This window comes from Trichomonas vaginalis, chromosome IV, assembly GCF_026262505.1.
Source record: "Trichomonas vaginalis G3 chromosome IV, whole genome shotgun sequence".
Classification (NCBI taxonomy): Eukaryota; Parabasalia; order Trichomonadida; family Trichomonadidae; genus Trichomonas; species Trichomonas vaginalis.
The window spans coordinates 35,646,940-35,669,604 of NC_067206.1; the positions used below are offsets into that span (position 1 = coordinate 35,646,940).

General features: G+C 31.7%; 12 protein-coding genes across 12 annotated transcripts, besides 2 other annotated features; 4 read left to right on the plus strand and 8 right to left on the minus strand.

Moving 5' to 3' along the window:
- Nucleotides 1-1,706: part of a mobile genetic element that runs on past the window's edge.
- Nucleotides 1,685-1,706: a terminal%2Cinverted (terminal inverted repeat of Kolobok-1_TV transposon ID:TVAGG3_0227900).
- A 155-nt stretch (nucleotides 1,707-1,861) lies between these two features.
- On the plus strand, nucleotides 1,862-3,782 carry TVAGG3_0227910 (photosystem I iron-sulfur center-related family; the record flags this gene model as incomplete). Its single annotated transcript, XM_001324475.1, has 1 exon — nucleotides 1,862-3,709. One exon carries the CDS (start codon nucleotides 1,862-1,864, stop codon nucleotides 3,707-3,709), a length of 1,848 nt encoding a protein of 615 aa, XP_001324510.1.
- A 1,988-nt stretch (nucleotides 3,783-5,770) lies between these two features.
- Nucleotides 5,771-7,093, minus strand: TVAGG3_0227920 (proteasome regulatory particle assembly; the record flags this gene model as incomplete). Its single annotated transcript, XM_001324476.1, has 1 exon — nucleotides 5,771-7,093. The coding sequence occupies one exon, from the start codon at nucleotides 7,091-7,093 to the stop codon at nucleotides 5,771-5,773; it is 1,323 nt and encodes a 440-aa protein (XP_001324511.1).
- A 589-nt stretch (nucleotides 7,094-7,682) lies between these two features.
- Nucleotides 7,683-8,276, plus strand: TVAGG3_0227930 (uncharacterized protein; the record flags this gene model as incomplete). Its single annotated transcript, XM_001324477.2, has 1 exon — nucleotides 7,683-8,276. One exon carries the CDS (start codon nucleotides 7,683-7,685, stop codon nucleotides 8,274-8,276), a length of 594 nt encoding a protein of 197 aa, XP_001324512.1.
- Nucleotides 8,277-8,795: 519 nt separating this feature from the next.
- On the minus strand, nucleotides 8,796-10,052 carry TVAGG3_0227940 (maturation of SSU-rRNA from tricistronic rRNA transcript (SSU-rRNA, 5.8S rRNA, LSU-rRNA); the record flags this gene model as incomplete). Its single annotated transcript, XM_001324478.1, has 1 exon — nucleotides 8,809-10,023. One exon carries the CDS (start codon nucleotides 10,021-10,023, stop codon nucleotides 8,809-8,811), a length of 1,215 nt encoding a protein of 404 aa, XP_001324513.1.
- Nucleotides 10,053-10,418: 366 nt separating this feature from the next.
- Nucleotides 10,419-12,315, minus strand: TVAGG3_0227950 (ankyrin repeat protein family; the record flags this gene model as incomplete). Its single annotated transcript, XM_001324479.1, has 1 exon — nucleotides 10,426-11,532. One exon carries the CDS (start codon nucleotides 11,530-11,532, stop codon nucleotides 10,426-10,428), a length of 1,107 nt encoding a protein of 368 aa, XP_001324514.1.
- A 257-nt stretch (nucleotides 12,316-12,572) lies between these two features.
- On the plus strand, nucleotides 12,573-13,756 carry TVAGG3_0227960 (uncharacterized protein; the record flags this gene model as incomplete). The annotated part of the gene is made up of 1 exon (XM_001324480.1): nucleotides 12,609-13,712. The coding sequence occupies one exon, from the start codon at nucleotides 12,609-12,611 to the stop codon at nucleotides 13,710-13,712; it is 1,104 nt and encodes a 367-aa protein (XP_001324515.1).
- Nucleotides 13,757-14,330: 574 nt separating this feature from the next.
- Nucleotides 14,331-14,822, minus strand: TVAGG3_0227970 (tubby, C-terminal family; the record flags this gene model as incomplete). The annotated part of the gene is made up of 1 exon (XM_001324481.1): nucleotides 14,331-14,822. The coding sequence occupies one exon, from the start codon at nucleotides 14,820-14,822 to the stop codon at nucleotides 14,331-14,333; it is 492 nt and encodes a 163-aa protein (XP_001324516.1).
- Nucleotides 14,823-15,112: 290 nt separating this feature from the next.
- TVAGG3_0227980 (uncharacterized protein) lies at nucleotides 15,113-15,691 on the minus strand (the record flags this gene model as incomplete). The annotated part of the gene is made up of 1 exon (XM_001324482.1): nucleotides 15,113-15,691. One exon carries the CDS (start codon nucleotides 15,689-15,691, stop codon nucleotides 15,113-15,115), a length of 579 nt encoding a protein of 192 aa, XP_001324517.1.
- Nucleotides 15,692-15,941: 250 nt separating this feature from the next.
- Nucleotides 15,942-17,306, minus strand: TVAGG3_0227990 (serine-type endopeptidase protein; the record flags this gene model as incomplete). Its single annotated transcript, XM_001324483.2, has 1 exon — nucleotides 15,975-17,306. One exon carries the CDS (start codon nucleotides 17,304-17,306, stop codon nucleotides 15,975-15,977), a length of 1,332 nt encoding a protein of 443 aa, XP_001324518.1.
- A 767-nt stretch (nucleotides 17,307-18,073) lies between these two features.
- Nucleotides 18,074-18,768, plus strand: TVAGG3_0228000 (uncharacterized protein; the record flags this gene model as incomplete). Its single annotated transcript, XM_001324484.2, has 1 exon — nucleotides 18,102-18,737. One exon carries the CDS (start codon nucleotides 18,102-18,104, stop codon nucleotides 18,735-18,737), a length of 636 nt encoding a protein of 211 aa, XP_001324519.1.
- A 519-nt stretch (nucleotides 18,769-19,287) lies between these two features.
- On the minus strand, nucleotides 19,288-20,763 carry TVAGG3_0228010 (protein polyglutamylation; the record flags this gene model as incomplete). Its single annotated transcript, XM_001324485.1, has 1 exon — nucleotides 19,288-20,763. The coding sequence occupies one exon, from the start codon at nucleotides 20,761-20,763 to the stop codon at nucleotides 19,288-19,290; it is 1,476 nt and encodes a 491-aa protein (XP_001324520.1).
- Nucleotides 20,764-21,283: 520 nt separating this feature from the next.
- Nucleotides 21,284-22,535, minus strand: TVAGG3_0228020 (NEDD8 activating enzyme protein; the record flags this gene model as incomplete). Its single annotated transcript, XM_001324486.2, has 1 exon — nucleotides 21,284-22,501. One exon carries the CDS (start codon nucleotides 22,499-22,501, stop codon nucleotides 21,284-21,286), a length of 1,218 nt encoding a protein of 405 aa, XP_001324521.1.
- Between the last annotated feature and the right edge of the window lie 130 nt (nucleotides 22,536-22,665).

Consider the following 22,665-nt stretch of genomic DNA (forward strand, 5'->3'; position numbering starts at 1 on the left):
CACTTTTGGCGGGATTTCATTTTTTTGTTGTTGTATGGGCCATATTGCCCAAAAACGGAAAACAAAGGCAATGCATAACATTTTACTCCACGAACGTCGTCGACTCTCAGCGCGACAGATGCTTGGTGCTTGCATAATGACCGGAATGCCATATACAAAAGGTGCTCGCTTTCTTTCTCTTTGTGGAACTAAGCCCCCTGTGAAGAGTGGTGTCATGAGACAACAGAGATTTTGTGACGATAAGATTAGAAGACTTAAAAGTATTTCCCTAATGCTGTCGAGAAAGTCCTTCAGTGGTTACTTATCCATTGATGCAAGATGGACGCACAGGCGAAACTCGCCAAGTTGTACAGTAACTGCGCTCGATGCTGTCACAAAAAGAGTTCTTGCATGCGTGAACATCAACCATATTGGTGGAAACAGACAGCATGCTCAGTATTCCGGAGCTTCCAACAATATGGAAAGTGCTGGAACTCGAATCATCTTGAAGCAATTAAAGAAATACAATATCTTGAAAGATGTTAAAGAGATTATTAAAGACCGAGATAACAAAAGTGTCTCTGTCTTTAAAGAATTTGGCGTCTCTCATCTTGAAAGATTCGATCCAGGTCATGTATCAAAAAATATCTCAAAAGATTTTACAAAGTTCTCAGCTTCTCATAAGACAGTTGAAGTTTTCAACGACAAGACTCAGAAGATTGAAAAAATAGAGAGACCTTTCTGGGGTCTGAATGCAAGCCTAAGTATGTGGCTTTGGTCATGTTTTGCCGAAAAAAAAAATTGACGTACGAAAATGATGTGAGAATTGTGTCTACCATTACGTAGGCAATCATTCTTTTTGCGAACCGCACAATTACAAATGCTTTGAATGGCAAAAAGGTGTCAATTCGATCCAACTTCAATTCATGCTCTATGACTGGGTTCACAAATGGACACCCATAGTTTCCAAAGTTTCTTCCATTGGATCTACCTGCATGAATGAAGCGTTTAACTCCAAAATTGCATGCTATTTGGACAAATCAAGAGCCTGGAAGAACATTAACATTAGAGTTAACGTTGCAATCTTAGAATGGAATGATCCAGAGCATTTTCTCGGAGATATACAAAAAGCATTACATCTTCCCCCTTCCAGAAGATTGTGTCAAATCATTTGAAGAGAATTGTTACTCCAAAATGATATTGAAACAAAAAACTGTTACAAAAGGTTCTAAAAAACAGAACAAATACAAAAAATCCATTCAGAGTGTACCAGGAGGAGATTATCAAGTTTTCAAGTCCGAATGGGAATCAGAAGACGAAGACATTGATGACTTTGATTAACGAAAATTACATTTTATTTATTGTTTTTGTTTTTAATTAAATTATTATTATGCTCATTTTCTTATTTTGATTTTTTCTCATTATGATATAAATAATTTATTAATGCATTTATCCAATAATTATGCTATGATATTTTTATGCCTTATTTCATTTCTCTTATATTTGATAATCTGGTAAAATATAGTTCAGACTATAATCATTTTAGATTATTGATATATTTATATAGGTTAGAATAAAATTAGTTTCATTTTCTACTTTTATTTTGAATTAATAATTTATAATATCAAATATTATGGCGTAACCTCTCCTTTAAAATATAGATATATATAGGCCTATAGAGTTTATTGGCACTCTCAAAACTCTAGAATTTTGAGTTTACTATACCCTTAACCGATATCTAATCTTTTTTGATCGACTCGAAAATCATGACATATTTCAAACACTCATTCAAATGAAAGAATTGTGATATAAAAAAATTAAATTGGTCAATTCAATTTTTACAATCATAGTTTTTTTCCCCACTGTAAACTATTCAATTCAAATGTTAAGTTGTCTTTCTCGCGCTAACTCATTCTCGAGACACTTTGAAATCACAATTGATGGAAAGAAATATGAAGCTTTCCAAGGAGAAACCATTCAGAATGTTTGCTCAAGGAATCACATTCAAGTTCCTCGTGCTTGTCATTCATACTACTACAAAGGTGACGAATGCGGCCTTTGCAAGGTTCTCGTCAACGGTACTTCACTCCAAAATGCCTGCAAGACACTAGTTTACAAAGGTCTTGATGTTAAAACAAGATCTCCAGAAGTTATCAAGAACTTCCCAGAAGCCATGAAAAAATTCAAAGAATTTGATGACTTCAAGCTCATCGGAAGTGATATTATGCCTCATGTTACAGCTACTCTCAACAATATGGAACAATGCATGGCCAATCCTGACAAACCATCAAATCTGATCGACGATACAGCTATTGGTCTCAAGATCGATCCTCACAAATGCACAAAATGCAACAAATGCGTTCCTATCTGCCCAAGTAAGTCGTTAGTCTTAGCTCCTTACATCCAAGCATTCGGAAACAACGGCCTCGTCCACGCCTTCTGCAATAACTGCGGAAAATGTGCCGAAGTCTGCGATAGCAAAGCAATTACTTACACAAACCACGTTACAGAGCTTGGCGACGTTCTTGCCATCAAGGACATGAAGAAGGTCGCTATCATTGACCTCTCCGTCTGCATCAACCTTGAGAGAATGCTTAAATTACCTCGTGGCTCTCTTACAGTTACTAAATTAGGTACAGCCTTGCTCAAAGGCGGCTTTGATTTAGTTTTCGATGCAGCCATCGGTAGCGATATCGCTATTCTCGAAGAAGCCCAAATTCTTGCAAATCATGTCATGGACAGAGTTCCATTAGTTTCCGCCTGGTGCCTATCATCATACCAAACAATCCTTACTCATATGCCAGAAGCACAAAAGATTCTTTCATCAGTTATCTCTCCACCTCTTATTTCAGGTTTCCTCACTAAATCGGCGCCTAAAACATTATCCGTTTCATTTACGAACTGCATTGCTCACAAGGTAGAGCTCGCCCATTACAATGGCTCTCATCTCCAGTACAATAATATGGCTCTTTCTGTTGAAGAACTGGCCAACTTCCTCGAGCAAAAGAAGATAGACCTCAAGACAATACAGGACAAGCCACACCAAGCCGCTGCTTCCCGTGCAGGAATTTTATCTTCAACTGCAGAAGGATGGACTGACGCGATCATCGAAGTATTCACGAGAAAACACTTGAATATGACAGAAGTCAAGAAAGACATCGAAATATTCTCAAATCTCGCAAAAATTATCAAGATCGAAATTAAACCAGGTACAACAATGAGATTCGGTATCGCATACGGACTCCAGGGACTTCAGCAATTACTCTCCAGACCTTACCCAGACTTACTTTACATCTGCGTCGCTGAATGCGAAGGTGGATGTCTTAATGGCATTTGCGGCTCGAAAGGCGATAAATTACTTAAAGAGAATATCCTCAAAGACCACGCCCACAAATCTCCATTCAAGTCTCCGCTTGATAATCCTTTAATTCAGAGACTTTACAAACTTGACTTCGCAAAGCCTGAAGATGTATTCCTTTGGATTCACAATGGACCATTTGTCCCTCCGAAATCCCTCTTTGCTCAGCCAAACCAGCAAAATCAACAAAATCAGCCAAATCAGCAGCAGAAACCACAGCAACAACCACCAAAACAGCCTGTTCAGCAGCAGCCACAGCCACAAAGACAACAACCAGCTCAACAACCAAGAAATCCAATGTCACAACAACAAATTCCTCGCAGCAGCAAATTAATTATGCCAAACTCACAACCAACAAAACTTATTCGCTAAATACTGATTTTGTTACTTAAAATTTGTAACAAATAAAAAGAAAATATCTCATTTACTAGAATAAAAAAGTTTTAAGTATGTTTGATTTAATAATAATGATTTACATATACATATTATAATATTCTCTTTTGAAATTTGTATAAAAATTATTTTAATTTCTTCATATTATTAAATAAGTCTTTTTCATAAAAGATATAATTATGATTCTTACCTCAGAGTGGTAAAACGCCACAATATTGAAGAACATATTGATATGAGTTATATCTTCACTTTAGATTCATGATTTATAATCGGATAACATGGATAATTGTTTGAATGATTAGATATTAACTACTCAACATATGGATTTATTATGTTTCCATTAGATACTTATTTTCTTAAACTCTTGTATCAATAATATAGTAAATAAACTTGTTAAAAATATTCTTATTATTTTTGTTTGCTGCAAGTTTAAGATGAGTTTCTCCTATCGGGTCTTTTTCAGAAAAAGGAGAGTCAAATTATAAACAGCAACTTACCATAGTATATTATGATTGAATCCTTCTAATAATATAATTATTTTAAAGAGAAGTTTATTTTGCATTTTATACAGTAATTGCAGAATAAAGATGATTCATTATATAAGAATAAATACTGCTATTAGAAGAATATTGAAGTTCATCACAATTTTATATGGTATTGAAGGGCAGATGTTTTCATATTCAATATTATTCATATTCATATCAATTAGATCAATTGAAATATCAGGAATTTCATTTGAAATTAATAATGTTCCATTTCCAAAATAATCTCTTCGAGGTTCTACACATGAATTTTGAATAGAAATATAATCTGATGAATTATATATTTGATAAATATTTACAGCAATTTGGTTTGACTTCATGCAGCAGTAACTCAAATTTAGACAAAGATATTTAGTAAATAGCAAATATGTGTCTAAAACATTATTAACTATATTCGAAAAAGTAAGATATGCAACATTGGAGGACGTGTTTGAATTAAATCTCATGAAGACATCAAATGTTTGATTGTTTTCGATTACAGATATATAACTCGTAGAAGTTATTGGGGATGATGAATTCATATAGAATCCAACCCATTCGTATCCTTGATTATATGATATATTTGAATTATATAGTTGCGTATTCCCTCCATTTAAATAAATTGTTCCGATGTTATTTGTGGATTGAATTGATCTATCTGGACCGCAATTTGTGACTGAAGAAAATAAAAGAAAATTTTTAGATGTAAAATCTTTGGTAACATCAGAATAGAAACTATTTCCATAATGGCGTTTTGAAAAAGATTGAAAATATGAAATTTTGCTTTGAACTATTTGACCTTTAGATGCGTATTCTAAAGAGCCTGCATTCGTGCTGGATATGCATTGAAAGAATGATGAGGTATCAATAAGAACTTTAGAATCATCATGCATGTCGGAAAATATGACTGATGTTCCAATCGTAATCTTACGAAAACTACAATGTGTAACATAATAACTTTCAGATACAACCTTAAGTAATGCTCTCTTATATGCATACGATTTCCCTTCAAAAAATTCTGACCATTCTTTATGAATGATCTCTTTTCGAATTTCTAACAAAAAAGTACGTTTAATATTAAAAATTTACATAAGGTTAAAACCGCTTTGAAAATACTCAATGAAGGCTATTTCGGATTTAAATTTTTAGATAAATTTACATGTTATTTGCGTAGAAATCACTTTATAAATGAGAGAATATTACATCTCTTGCTGATTCTTTTTATTTTCATAATACATCTTTACATAAGGTTAAAATCGATCTGAAAGTATTCACCGACTGAGAATTCGAATATGAAAATTTAAATAAATTTCCATGCTCGCTAACTGATTTTTCAATTCAAAAAGGTAATTGTTGTGTCAATTATACAAATTTTACAACAGGATATTCTGCCAATATTTCAATTCAGTTGTAAGAGCACCTTGAAAAGATTGACTCGTCTTGCAAGAATTTAAGAACCTATTTCAAGAATCTCAAATTTTTTCATTTAATTTGACTTGTCGATTTGAAGATTTCTAATTTAGGTGAATTCATTTCTTTGAAGAATTTCAACTATGTGTTGTTTGTTAAGAAGTACTGCAAACTCAAGAGGAGTTTGATCATAATTGTTTTTAACATTTTTCTCTATATTTGGTTGTGCACAAAGATATTCACAGATTTCTTCTTGACTATAATTAATAGCATCATGTAGAGGTGTAAAATCATCATCTCCTTTATCATTGATATCTATGAAATTAAGAGCAAATTTTACACCTTCCAAATCTCCTTTCATGCAAAAATAATGTAGAATTGTTCGTTTAGAATCACATCTACTTCTTATATCTGCACCATTGTTAAATAAATTCTTAACAAGGGATAGATTATTTCGGCATGCAGCTTCAAGAATCATATTATATCCACCATAATCACGAACGTCACTATATTTTTCTTTAACTGCAATTTTAATTGTTAATATATCATCTTCGCTTGATGCCTGCTCAAGTACTTCATATATCCTCTCATAATCATCTTTTGTTTTTTCAAGGTTTTTCAATTGTTGGATCCTATCAACATCAATGAAAAATGAATGAGAAATTTCTAGTTTTCGTGGAATTGGGGTGCGATGAATTAGCGCTTGTTCAAAGACTTGATTCGTGACAGATTCTAGATTATGTTCTTCTGCATATTTTGAAATATTTTCAATTACTTTTTTGCTGCAAAGCTCAACTCTTATATGATTTAACAAACAAAAGAAAGAGTTACCAAATTCACTTAATGATATAATTGTTTGAACCAATGAATCCTCTGATAATATGGTAAGAGATTTTGACATCAATGTTCGCTCTAAAAAGTCATATCCATACCTTTGGATTGTTTTGATTTTATATTCTTCATCGAGAATACTCATTTTTGATGCAAAAAATGAAATACATTCTTCTATCTTGGCATTGTCATTCTCGATTAAAGCGCAATCATAGATATCACAAAAGTTTTCTTCATTAATATCTTGATATGATTGTGTAAAGTTGCAAAATATTTTGATAAGATATTCAATAAATAATTTTTTTCCGATTTCATAAAGATCTCTATTATGTTCTAAATCGTTTTCAAATTTGAGGATTCCTTTATTTATAAAGTCTGAGACGATATCAATTGTATTGGTGCATGCTAATTTAACATATATATTCACTGATGTTATCGTGTTATCTCGTAAATATTCATCATGAATATATCTTGAGATCATAATTAGGGCAATCCTTGAGGATTTTATGATTTTGCCATTAATATTGATCCACATCATTTCGCTATCTTTAATATCACTAATTCTCGCGATCTCTGGGTAATTAAACGTGATGATATCCATAAATTCAAATGCTTGGATTTTATAAAAATTGGATACATTCACAAAAGTGGTGTAATTTTTGTAAATTTATCAATTAGGAGTAAGAAATTCAATTGCTACTACTCAGATCCAGATGTCTTCTCTTAACCATATTTTAGACTTTTTACTTCTTCCTCAATTCTGGTTCTTTTTTCCTAATGATGACTGTCAAATTTCTTGTTTTGAAAGTTATGGAAACCTTATGGAAAAGAAATATCTTGGGATTACATGAAAAAAGACCTTCTATATCAGTACAGAAGATTATCGATGAAAAAATATTTATGTATTATTCGGCAAAATATGATTTCTTACGTCTAAGAAAAAAGTGAAAAACAAGACTGTAACAGAGTTTAATATAAAAGTAACAGAGTAAGATGTCTAATCTGCTTTATGAGATACCAATTTTAAAACGTGTTTTGTACGATATGCTGATTAGGATAAAATTAATAGAGCGGAATACCAAATACAAGTATAATCTTGGATTTAGAAAGCCTTAAAATTGATGTTAATTAGGATAAAAATGTTTGGCTACATTAGGGGAAAATCTCATTATTTTTGTCACTTTTTTAAAATGGATTTAAATAGTAAATCAGAAGTTCTAAAGAAGGCATCTGAAGTCTATCAGCAAGAAAAAGCTCAGTTAGACAAGTTAACATTAGAAAATAAAAAACTTCGTTCACTTCTTGAAATGCAAAATCAAATGATTTCAAATCAGCAAGAATTAATTCACCAAGTAGTTCAAGAAACTCGCAAATATATAGAAATTGAGAAAGAACGTCATGATATTCAGGCAAAGATTAAGCAAGAGACAGAAAATCTTAATTCAGCGATTAAAGACTCTGAAGAAGTTTTGAAAGTAGTAAATGAAGATATGCCTGAAATTTCAAAATCTAAAGAAGATACTATTCATGCATTAAGACACATTAATTTACTCAAAGGAATTGAAACAATTCAAACTCTAATATTCAACTTATCCGAAAAGGCTATGAATGAGCACAAGACTGTAATCGATAAATCAGATATCTGCGAATTAATTCTTTCAATTAATGAAGTTATTGACATTGCTGTTCAATCTGGAGCAGCAACTGAGTCTGAAGATCAAACTATAGCTAGACATGCTTTGATTATAGGTGTACTCAATGGAAAAAGGCCAGTAGAAGAATAATTTTATTTAATTTATATAAAATCATTTGTATGTATTTTCTATCGTTAAAAGCATATTAGTTTATTCAATTTACGAATAATTTTGAGGCTTTTGAGTATATAAAAAGTTATGATATATCAAATTCAAATTTGGCAAGCTAGAATAGTGATGAGTCACTTAGAAATATCGTTTTTATTGTTAGAATAAACAATTATTTCACTGATTTCATATTAATGAGTAATATAGCCGGAAAATAACAAATTTGGGGAATTTTTCAGCTTATGAGTTTTGTGCGGCAGGGTACACATTCATCCTTGGTAAATTACTGGCTTGAATGTTCAATTTTGAATACTTATTTTCAGCTAGAGACTGTTCTAAAGACATCTAAAGCAAAATACCTCCAAAATTGAGCATAAAAGGTTTGCCAGTAAAATATTGCTTATTTTGCAGCAAATTTAATAATTCAATTGTTCTAAATTTTATTCATTTGCCAAAATTTACTAAAAAAAATTAATAATTAAAAACTCTAAATATATATAAATAATTTATTTCTCTATATCCAAACCGATTTGTCAAGATTTCCAAGCCAATTGGATGAAGTTTGCTGAGCTGTTGGTTTTGCTTTAGATGCCTTTAGAGCGGTCTCCAGATTGAATGATTCGTACTCAGGAGGCAAAACTGCTTGGCCAATCGTTCTTGCTGCTTCTGCAACAGATGAAACTGAAGAATGCTTGAGAGCAATCACTTCCCATAGTGTTTGTGGTGTAACATCTGAAATTTCTGAGTCAACATTTGCAATTTGAGTATCTTTTGGAGTCATTAAACTCATTACGTTCTCGTGTGCACGCGCAAGGCTCTGAATAACACTAAGGATATCAAGTTGTACGTCTGGAGCAACGTGCAGAAGCATTCTGGAGAGTTTCACGGCAAATGCGATCTGTGTTTGAGCTGGGATCGAATGTGATGTAACAGTTCGGCCAAGAGTATTGAAAAATGTGGCTCTGCCGGGAATTGAAAGTGATTCTGGTGAAATTGCGTGAAATACAACGTCATAAAATTCACTGTAATCAACGCTACGATTTACAGCAACGTCTACGATGTATGGGATTGCGAGTGATGCTGTAATTGGATCGCTTTTCATCTTTTTCTCGAGATAATCATATAAAATCAGTTTTTCATCAACTCTGTTAGTAATATTGCTGAAATGTCGAAGAATATTATGTGTTTGTTCGGTTGTTATGCTTTTACCAATAACGGCAAAGAATAATTCTGTAAAAATATGAGATGGATTTGGAGTACCTAATGGTGTGGTTAAAATTCCTATTGAAAAGTCTAAATTATCTTCTATTTTTTCAATAGCAAGTTGATAGATTGCATTTTGCAGTTCGATTTCGCCTAAAACTTCATTTTCGAGATTTGGTCCATATTTGTAATATAATGCAACTAGGGCGTCTTTTGGAGTTTTTAATTCATCTGCTATGTATAATTCTGCAATTACATCAAACATTTTTTGAGGCTGTTCAATTTCGTTAGTTTTAACAAAATCTAGGAATTTGGCGTACCTAAAATGTATCCATTGATAAATTTGCGATGCTGTTACTGTTTCATATTTCTTTGTTTCAGTAAAAGGAAGAAATCCTTCTTTTAATTTCGCAAGAAAGAAATCTTTGAGCTCATTTAACGAACTTTCTGAATTTTTATCATTGGATGTGGCTGCTTCAAGGACTTTGTCTAGGTTTTTGGCCCAAAGTTCTCCCTTTAAACTCATCACAACGATAAAAGATTTTGTCTTTGTAAACACAAAAGTGACGAAAAATATTGAAATTAAAATAGAATATTTTTCTTTGATATTTATATTTCAAAAGGGAGGGTTTCTTTACCAGCAGCAATGACATGGACCAAAATTGTGCCATTATGCTCAGAATGCGAAAAGTATAATAACTTCCCTTTGATTTCGAGATTTATCTTAATATTTTACTTGCTAATGCAAATGCTTTATTGTATTAGGAGAATAAAGCGAAAAAATATAATAAAATTCTATATTTTTTGAGACCTTGTTTCACTTTTCCTCGGAAATATATACTCTAGTAAAAGCAGTTCATACTCAATATATACTCTAGTAAAAGCAGTTGGAAGGAATTTTCCAATCAAAATTTATATAGGAGATTGTTTATTTTGAATTGCTTGAAATAAGGATTTCTGTTAATTCTTTGTAATTATTCAAGATAGCAATTTGAAGAAGTGTCTGTCCATCTTTGTCTTTAGCATTGATATTTGCACCATTTGAAATAAGGATTTTTGCTAATTCTTTGCGATTGAGCTGGACTACTGAATGGAGAGGTGTCTGTCCATCTTTGTCTTTAGCATTGATATCTGCATCATTTGAAATAAGGATTTCTACTAATTCTTTGCGATTGACCGCGGTTGCCCAATGAAGAGGAGTAAATCCATAATTGTCTTTAGCATTGATATCTGCACCATTTGAAATAAGGAATTCTGCTAATTCTTTGCGATTGAGATCGACTGCTGAATAGAGAGGTGTATGATCATTTTTGTCTTTAGCATCGATATCTGCACCATTTGAAATAAGGATTTCTACTATTTCTTTGTAATTATGCGCGACAGCACAATGAAGAGGGGTATGTCCATATTTGTCTTTAATATTGATATTTGCGCCTTTTGAAATAAGGATTTCTATTATTTCTTTGCGATTTTCACTGACTGCATAATGAAAAATAGCATTTAAATCTGCACCATTCGAAATAAGGATTTTTGCCGTTTCTATGTGATTATTCTTAATTGCATAATGAAGAGGGGTATTTCCATCACTATCTTTAGTGTTTGCATTTGCTCCTTTTGAAATAAGGATTTCTGCTGCTTTGTAGCGATTGAACCTAGCTACCAAATGAAGAATGGTCTGTCCATTTTCGTAAGAAGCACTGATATCTGCACCATTTGATAAAAGTATTTCTATTACTTCTTTGCTATTACTCATGGCTGCAATATAAAGAGGAGTAAATCGAAGCATGATTTTAGCATTGATATCTGCACCGTTTGAAATAAGGATTTCTGTAATTTCTTTGCAATTGAAATCAGCTGCACAATAAAGAGGAGTCCATCCAAATGCATCTTTAGCATTGATATTTGCACCATTTGAAATAAAATATTCAACAAGTGATGAAAGACAGAAATAAGGAGAACAAACAAAGCAATTGTTGATGTCATTTGTTTGATCCAAATAAACAAAAATGCTTGAAGATTTTTGTAGAGAGAGCATAATCGAATATTAATTTTTATGTTGTGTTCATTCATCAAAAAAGTTACAAAATCAATATTGTGTGATATAATTGCATATTCCATACATTCATCACCTGGTTTTTGCACTTTCAAGCATTCATTCATAATGTCTTGATTTCCACCCAAAAACGAAAAATTAAGACAGTTTTTGGTGATTTCTGATTGAAATTTTGTTCTTAAGAACTTAAAACAATCAACAGATCCATGATAACAACATAATTCAAGTAACGATATTTCATCTAATTTTGGATATAATTTACTTTTTATTTTTTGATTTTTATCAAAACCTTCTCTTTCTGTAAATATTATCAATGATATTTTGTCATCATCCATAATAGATCTGTAAATTGTTTTTTCGTCGTGAATATCAGATGAATAATGAGAGTTTTCATATTTATTAAATTTTCTTTCACATTTTTTGTTCAAAACTATATTGTACTCTTTATAGAAAAGGTAATTAAAAACATTTTTGATGTTGTCTACCTGCTTTAGATGGTATTCGTCAACAATTTGTTTGGCTATTGATAAATATGACTTCATATAGCAATTGTTATAAATTGAAAGAACAGATATATCATTAATGATTTTGTCAGGCGGAATATGATAAATGTCGATCAGTATTTGTTTGATATTTTTGTAAATTGCGTTTAATTTTTCTTCATCTTTTGTTTTCAGCCTGTATAAAGCACTGTAGACATCACTGTATCCTGTATAAATCTCCACAAATTTATCATAATGAGGATGATTAAGTTTTTCCTCCGACATAAAACAAGTTTAGTTTACAACTATTCAAATACTTTTTCCCTATGATAGAATTGATATTTTTATGAAAAAACGTAAATTTAGCATACATTCATTATATTCTATCTTTTACCGTTTTGAAATCTAAAAAAGGCCTCAGGAAGAAGTCTCAAGAAGTAAATAACGTTATTTATTCACAAGCAGTCCAATGTTTCGAAATTTTTTATTAGATCATTTAATATTTATAAGCATCTTAGTGCTGTACGTCAACAAAATATTGTTGAAAATTTTTTTTGGAAGTGTAATCTTTTTTTAATGCAAGAAAAATGCTCATTTAGCTTTCCAGCATGCTTATCAATATTATATACAGCAGTAGGTGTTATTGCTCTTGCGTTATCTATGCGATTGTTTCCACATAAAGAGACTGTAATTGATAAAATTCCATTTTACAATTGGAATGACACAAAATGGAAATCAGGAAATACATTTGATGAGTTAGGATCAATGCAGAATTATGAAGTTAAATTTCATGGAAAATTTGAAGATTATGTTGTATATTCTTATAAAGTACCACTTCAAGAAACAACTCCTCGATATACAATAATAAAAGATGCATACCTTGGTCCTGATGGTAGAATCTACAAAGATTGGTGTGGATTTCCTCAGGAACATCGATTTATTACCTTCGATTCAGTAAATTACTCAACAAAACCTACACGTAATATCAGATATTTCGACTCTGCAATTGCATTCCCGATATATGATATACTTTCAGAGCCTTGCATTTATACTTTACTATTTCCGATATTAAATTCGGTTCCCACATCCGAAATCCAGGGGCGACGATTTTTCATTAACAGATATATTAGTGATATCGAGCTAATACTTCCAAAATTCGGAATGAATTTTACACATCAAGTTTTTTCGCAATTTGGATGGGTCCATGCCAAAGATCTCCTTGTTCTAGAACCACCTCAAGATGATTTCCTAATTGACAACACATTCAGGGCTTTCAGCGAAAAAATTAAAAGTCATAAACCTGGCGAGTTGTTTAACCAAAACAAAATAGCTCTAAACGTTGAAGGTGATGATCCTCTTAACAAAATGCATGATATTTACTCAACATTGAAATCATCTTCAGATAAATTTGAAAACGTTTCAGTTCCAATACATATGCTCGAAAGAATGGATATATTTAGAGATTTTGGAGTTTTTGTATCATTCAATTCTGACAATCTCCATTTACTTCAGTTTATGAAACCAAATTCTCTTGCAATCATTATCCAATCGCCAGATAATTTCTTGAAATACATTCCTCTCGCTAGAGCAGCAGGTGTTCGGGTCCATTGTATTTCTTATGATGAAGTTGATATTGCTTCAACAATTATCCAAATTTTGAAGGATGAGAATGTTATTTAACGTTTCTCATATAATATACATCCTCATGTTATTATATAAACGAATCTATTTATGATATTTACTCATTATAGTATAAAACTTTTTTTAATTATATCTATTTTTATATCTATCCTAAATACAAATCATAGTATTCTCAAATTATTACTTAGAACATTATGTTAGTAATTCTTATACAATTTCATTTTAAAAATCTACCAAATGTTTTATGAGGTCTAATGTTTAGCATTTGTCCTATATATACAAACGTTTCTGAGATTCATCTCAGCAATTAATCAAAAATATTCCCTCAATTGGAAATTTAACTTTGAAAACAGCTGACCATGATTATGTATACTTTATTTAAAACATACATATGATGAAATATAAATATATATACTTTATAATACATCTATGACTTGATTTTCTAAAATCAAACTTAATTATTTTTGATAAAGGTTAAATAATTAAAACCAATTTGAACGAATCAACACATAGAACTTATTCTCCTTTAACTTTGACCATTGCAGTAACAGCGCAAGCAAATCCTATGTAGATAGAAAGAGGAGCATCTATATCAAGAAGGAATTCATCATCATGAATTTGGCAAACAGATAGACAGTGTTTTCCTTCTGATTTGAATTAAATATTTTGCTTTGATTGAATTATTTCCAAATCAGGGTATATTTCTTTAATTTCAGCAAATGGATGCCTTTCAAGAGGTTTAGGCTCTTCACCACTACCAAATAATGATATGTTCATTTGACGTTCATGATCTGCATGCACACTAAACTTAACTTTGTTAATGTCGAAACTTGTTTCAGCAACTTTAACTTTTTCTTCCGATTCTTTTTGCTTGAAAATTGCATATTTACTACTTAAATCTGAATGTTCGATTTTTCCGAGGTAATCTTGTGATTCTGGTTCGAAACTGGATGTTGTTTGCGATATTCTGAAATTGATGAAAGAATTGTAGTAATATTCAGCACATACAATAAGATTTTGATTATCCATTGTATAAAGATAAAATCTGGGCTTGCCACTTTTGGTTTTTTGCCTTCTTGAGATTACTGCGGTAAACCTCTCTGTTCTTGGTGCATATATATCGTCTTTTGTCATGAAAGGTTCAGTCATTTTCGAAATTTAACGTACGTTTTATAAAAATCTTATTTCAATTTCCACTTATACGTTGGAATGCCAATGATCTGATTTCATTGTTTCGAATCACTATAGCATAATTTTCTGATATCCTTCTATTGATCTAAATATGGGAATATCATTCATTGTATATTCCATGGTTTATTCAACATAAAAAAAATAAATAAGAATAATTATTGTTCAAATATTAGATGACGAGGTAGAAGAATATTTAATAGAAGTATCTTTCATAATAAAGTATACATAATTTAAATATATAAAACTAATTAATCAAGTGCAAATATAGTAATTCCGAGTATCTTATTTATATGATCTCTTAACTTCCTTTCATGTGGATCGCAACACATTATATTGTCTATAATTTCTTCTTCCGTATGATGACCTCCAAAGTATTTATACGCAACTTCTAAATCCCATTTATCATCATCACAAATATCAAAAAATGTTTCTTTGTCCATAATTGTTGATAAAATTTTGAAAAAGTATCGTATTGAATCGTTTGTAGCATCATGAACATTTGCAAAAAAGTTTAAAATACGTAACTGTAGTTCTATTTGAGGATATTTTCCTATTTCAAAATTTTCTAAAAGTTCTAATTTGTCATTATTCTTTAAAGACTTAGTACAATCTTGAAAAACTTGAAGAGCTGCAATCTTATTTGTACAATCTGCAATTTCATATGCCTTTTTATAAAATAACTCTGATTTTTCAAGAGGATATTGTCTACATGAGAGCTGACTTTGCAAATGCTTTATTGTTGCATGATTTTTCTTGATCAAAACGTCAACGTATGCAGAGCATGCTATAAGTGAGCTTTGTAAGTTCACTAAAATCTTTTCTTTCATCTAATTTTATCTTTTTTAAACGTACACTTCACATTTGCAAAAGATAAATCTCGCATCACATTACAAATGCTGAATGCTTATAATGCATTTATTTTAACAATAAAATGGAAAATGTATAACTATTCTATACTTTGATTTTTTTTCAAATGGTAATGCTGTTAATATATAACTCTCATTGATAAGGCCTTATCATTTAAGTGACAGATGCTGAACGACAATAACTAATTTAAAAGATTATCAAACAAAATATTTTATTTCTATAAAACAAAACAAACATATGCAATTAATCTGGTGGCCAGTATGAAACGGATACTGTATTAGTTCCATAACCTGTACACCAGTTCTTGATGTTAATACAATTAATTACTCTGCAAGCAGGACATAATCCAGTGGTTGTATCTGCAGCACGATAAAAGCCAACTAATGTTGCCGAGTAAATGATTGTTAATATTGGAAAGGCAAGGAAAGCAGTCAAACCATGGCAAATCGTACTTGCACGCGACATTGTCATGTTAGGAAGAATCATAATTGAGCAAAGGATACCAACAATGATTCCTCCAATGTGGCTGAAATTATCCATGAATGGAAGTAATCCAAAAATGATACATGCTGCAATGCAAACGATCATCTTTCCAAGCTTGAATCCCTTCTTTTCGGCAGTTTTCCAGCTAGTTATTAAATCGCACATCATAACCATCATTAATCCCAAAACTGCACCAGATGTGCCAGCTCCGATCATGTTTGGAGAGAATAAACTAGATAAAATCCATCCATATGTACCTGCAATGAAGAAAATAAAGAAACAGCGCCAGTAGCCACCATCAATCTCGACGGGAAGCGTAACAAATAACAAACCTTCTGAAAATACAAGCTGTACTAGACCAAGATGTAAAAATATTGCTGTAATAAAACGCCAAATTTCACCATCAAGAATCGAAGGACCATATTTTGCACCAAGTATTACAACATTATCTGAACTAGGACCAATGAGAGGATTAGAGTTCATAGAATCTATCCATTTTTGTTGAATGCATTCACCGAAAAAGACAAGGAGAATTAATACCATACAACCATATGTCCATATAGCTGGAGACTTAGCTTCAAGTATAACGATTCTTGGTTTCTCATCTTCCTCTTTCTTAGCATCATTTTTATCTTCCTCTTCTGCTACACCAAATGCTTTTGGTTTTTCTTTCTTTGATTCAATTCTTCGTGAATTTCTATGCCTCCTTCCTCTATACGGTCTTGTTGTTTTAGAAGGATCCGGATATTCTGCTTCAATTTCCTGCTTTCTGGTTTTTCTTTCTTTATCACCAAGCATTTCATTATCAATCATAAGACTCATATTATCTGTAGAAACCAAACTATCACGCTCCCACCAATTTGCGTTTGGTTCATCAGGTTCTTCTTTATTATTAGTGGGCTTCGGAGGTGGTGGTAGCTCTAATGTTGGCTTGCTCTCAAGGAACAAGTTTCTATCATTGTTGTTGTGAGTTTGATCATTATTTTCATTAAACCATGTAGGAATACTCGGATTATTGTTGGTCATGTATAAAATTTGAAAAATTTTGTAAATTATTGAAATTTTTCTTATATGAAAAAAATTGAATAACATGAAGGTCAACAAAAAATTGTCATTTTATATACTTAATTAAAATATTCAAAGTTTGAGATAAAACATAAAACCCACTTTTGAATGGTTATCCTTATTATGTTTATTATTTATTCCGTTCTCACTGAATTTTTCTATCGAATTCTGAACTTCTACGGAATAGATGGTTTATAACCTTTCTGTAGAAAAAGCTCAACTCAAAAATCTGATGACTCTTATCAACTATAGCATCAAAGGTTCATTATTTTTGGATTGATCTTATAACTAGAAATGCTCACATTTTAGATTTGATTGTTTTCCAGTGGGATGTCCAGTTTTAAAACCTCAAATTAATATGGTTAGTATAATATTTGCTGTTTGTTAATATGTTTTTCACATTTTACAGCAAATTTGTTATTTTATTGAATGATCGCTGAAAAATTTTTAAAAACCATAATAATCCTATTTACTATGAATCACATTAATAATGTCCATGATAGTATTATATCAGTAACCAATAGAATTCATTCCTTGTTTCGAGATAAAAGGTTGGATTCAATCGTTTGATTTCATACACAATACATCATCATACTGTCACGGTAATTGATTGATTAAGTTATTCTCATGTGGATACTTTGTTTACTCGTCGTTATAATTTCAAACTTCATGTATCAATCGTGAGAGCAAATTTTCTTATAAGATATCGTATCTTGATATAATAGAGTGTCAAATGACACATAGCTACATTCGTTATGTTATGAGTTGAATAATTCTCTGGAAAATTTATAATTTTTTTTTCCATCATTTTAAAATTTTTTAATGAGCGAAAGCCCTGTCCTCCAAAAAGATTCAGTTAATGAATTAAATACAGTAATCGAGGAAATAGGAACTATTAAGGGATTTATTCAATGGGAAACCAAATTTCACGATTTAATTGGCAATGAAACCAAGCAAGAGCTTTTAATGATTTTAAATAATTTTGAAACCGAATTTAGAGAAAAATGTTTGAAAAAGCACGACGACAAAAAGCTAGAATTCGTAGTAGATACAAAAGTTTCAGATATCATTAATAGCGAAGCTTTATTAAACTTAATGTTCAATGATGACTCCGAATGGAATAAATTTAAGAAGATTTTCACAGCTAGACTCTTTAAAGACAGACTGAAAGTTTTATGCGACAAAATCAACAAATTTTATCCAGTTAAAGAAGATGATTTGGGAGCATTTATTGTTTTACTTGAAGAATCAATTAATGAATTAGAAACAGATAAGTTAGTTTTCAACTTTCATATCCAGATCAACAAATTCATCGGTCTCTTCGAAAATGACGAGAAGATTCGAACAGAAATTGCCAATATCATGTACATTGCATCATTTATCGATTTTATCAATCAATTCCAGCTTGGTGCTATCGAAAGGATCGATTCAATACTCTGCAAGTACATAGATCAGTAATAATTGTTTCAATCCCAGTAAACGTTTGTTTCAAAATAATTTTTTAATTTTTTTTTCCCCCATCAAAATCATTTTTATAACTTATACTTTAATTCTCATATAGATAACCTCTTTAAAATATATTTTTGCCTCAATGAGCCGGTAGTTTTCATGATCCATAGCAGATTTTGATCAAATTCACAATTAACGAACATTTTATTGCAATACACAACATGCTCAGGCCTTTCTATAATCAAAAGATATATTTGTATAATGCGGGGCATCACGCTCATCAAATTGTGAATCCAAGTGATTAAATTTAGTCTGACATTCACATACTTGATAGAATATATATAAATCAGAATAAATCGCAATTTAAATCTCCAAAATATAATTTTCATTCACAATTTATAATTCCATGATGAAATTTTGTGACAAAATCAAGTCTCTCTCCTCCTCAAAGGAATTTGGCATGCTATATTTATCATTCTGTTGCTAGTTCCATATGAAATTATAATCAACGAATAATATAAACAATTTAATTATAACATACAATAAAAAAAAAACAAATTTAGCATATGTTGCATGATGATGCATTAGCAATGCTATTAATTTGATCATCGTGTTCGGCAATATGACTTTCTAAAACTGCAATTCTTTCGGAATCATTCATCAAAATCCAGTCCCTAAGAACTATATCTGCATAAGTTTTCCTCAAAAAACATTTTTCGTATTTCATCATATTTTCCTTGTTTGGAAAGACCAAATGAAATCCTCTTAATCTCTCTTGTTCATCAACAAAATCTCTAATGATCTCAATATCCATGAAAGTAGGATCATCCCATGGCCTTATTATCTCTTTTTCGACATTTTCTCTTCTCTTTTTTGATACAGATTTTTTCTCAAAATCATAAATTTTATTGGCAGCATCGCATCCAATTTCTGGATCGCAATCAATAATTCTTGCCATGTTGTATGTATCCAATAATACTTCAGTTTTCATCCATTTATCTAGTGCTGAGTCTGTTCCCGTCATTCCAGGACTTACGTTGATTTCAACAACTGTTGGATTTAAATCTTCATCAAGAAGCATATCAATACCAAGTAATTCGAAGCATTGATGTCTATTGTTAACATGATTCTTATGAGAATCTCTTACTTTATCCATACCAGCAATGGTTGCTTTGATTGCTGCATATTCCATGTCTTTTTTGATCTTTTCAGAGTCATAACCATTTTCTTGAAGCCATTTGAAGAAAAAAGGAAGTGACCACTTCGAATCTTCAGGTTTCTCTTCAATTCCTTTAGGTCTCACGAAGAACTCAGAGTTTTTGTTCACCTCCCAATTAGTTATATGCATTCTTGGCTCATTAACACCCTTGCTTTTGTCAAAAGGAACTGTACAGAATAATCCCAATCCATGGCGATGAATATATATTGTCATTGGCTCAACACTAGTGACTAATGTGTAGAATCTAATATCAAACTTACGACCCATGATAAGAAAAGGTCTGTCAAGGTATTTTTGTACTAAATACGGGTATGGAGGATATGTTTGTTCAGATGAGTCTCTAACTTCGATATTTTGGCCTTTTGATGATGCCCTTGGTTTTAATATCCAGTATTGCGATGTTGACCATGCATTTATTATCTTATCAAAATCATCTGGTAAAATATATGTTTGTTGATAGAATAAAGTTTCTGAATATCCCATTCGTTCTGTTAATTCTTGTATTCTTTGATGAAATTCGTCTTTTCTTCCTATTAAATCTACTGAATGAAAATGGCTTAATTTTTGCCATGGTTTAACAGCTTCAAAATCTTCATCAGGCAGTATCTTACCAATAAATATGTTTACATTTGTTGTATTTACCACTGGTTTCATTCCAACTTTTTTTAAACAATCAACATGAAGGTCTGTTGATGTGAAATAGGGGAAAAAACGTTGCATTTTATTACTAACACGATCCGAGTCTTCAGGTTTTGGTGTTTCTATGTAAGAAAATGGTAATTGATGCTGTTTGAATAAAAAATTAATCTTTTCCATATAAAATTTAACTACGAAAATATAAAATTAACTCATAATTTTAGACATGATCTAACGTCTTAATATTTATAAACAATATTGTTTTGAGCTTCTCTCATTAACAAGATTATCATCATTCTACTGGCCAATAATCTAAAAGTAATGATGTACTGATGATTTTAAATGTATACATCAGTTGGTGAGTTTTAGAAAGTTTGATCATAAAATTTTGCAAATTTTTTGCAGAACAAGATAATTTAATTATCGATGGACAATGCATACATTTATTCATTCTTGTATATTTCCTAGTTATATTAAAAGAAAGAAAAAAGATAATGATGTGATTGGCAATTTTTCGATTTGGTAAAAAAGACGTGAAGATTGAAGCTTGCTCAACTCAATCAAATGCCTTAACTTCAGGAGAAATTAAATATTAAATTATGTAGAAATTTTATCATAAAAATTATACAATTGGATATATATACTTAGAAAGGTATTTAAAAATATGAATAACATGGAACCAAAAAACGAAATTTTTAGTTTAACCCAAAATTACTGTGTAAAAGTTCTGAGATCCAGAACAAGCTACAATTAGTTCATCTCCTATTGCAGCCAATTCAACTAGTTTCTTTGGTAAATTGAGTTTTGTTTCAGGAATTAAGTTTGGATAATAAATTTTTTCGGCGCCATTAGAAATCTTTGGTGCAGTAAGCTTATAAACATTTTCAAGGTCATCAATCAACTGTTGTAATGTCTTATCTTCTGCCTTGTATTCAATTGTGAATTCATCACTGCATTTCTCGCATTTACTGTTCTTCTGCATTACGGTATTAGCGTAAGCAATGCCATTATCGCCAACAACCTGCTGATTGTTGGAGTTTGGAGCGCATCCAGTAATGTATTTGATAGCTTCAGTTGTACACATGGAAGCAACGAATGCTTGTGTAGATGCGATAGCAGGGATGATATTCTTGATAACGCCACGAGCCATTCTTGGTGTGATTTCGCCTAAATTGTATTTCTTTCCGTGTTCATTTGCTTTTTCAACGACGTATGCGATATGGTCATCGTTATCGCCATCGAGCTTCTCTCCTGGGTGCTCCTTTGGCCAGAGAATGTCTTTAACCCAGGCAACGCAATGTTCTGGTTGGCGAGGGTTTGTAGCGATTGTGCAGAATTGGAATTGCTGTGGTTTGGTCTTCATAATTGATGGATAGCAGCTAAGGCAGGCTGTCTCTAATGGCTTGATGAATTTGCAGTGTCCCATCCATTTTTCGGAACCACCATCGATGTATGGGATGACTGGACCTCCTTCTTTGGCGATCTGAACAACTTTGTCGTTCATGTAGAGTCTGGCATTGACGTTATCAAGGCCGCCGATAATTACATCGAATTGTAAGAAGAAATCATCTGGGAATTCTTGGATCTTACATGTATGTGAAGTGATTTCGCAGTCTGGAACACGACGCTTGATGAATTCGGCAGCAACTTCGGATTTATAGCGTCCTACATCTTTTTGACGGAAAAGGAATTGACGATTTAAGTTGGAAACATCAATTGTGTCCATATCGACAACATGGATGTGTTTGATGCCAGACATAGCTAAGCACTTCAAAAGTTCGCAGCCTAATCCACCTGCGCCGAGAACAAGGACTTGACGGCCTTCTAAATAATCCTTGCCTTCATCCCCTGTGACAAAGTAGTCATAGCAGTATGGACCACGAGTGCCAAGCAAAGCTTGAATACCTTCAGCTAACATTTTAAAAATTGAAATTTTTTTTGTCATAATTTTTTTTCAGATGGAAATTTTTATAGGTATAATTTTCTTTTGAAATTAAGCTTCTCTTTTCGAGGAATAAATGTTGAGATCTTCAAAATCCAAAATAATGTTGACCTAGGAAAAGTGACGACTTTTCTTCTTTT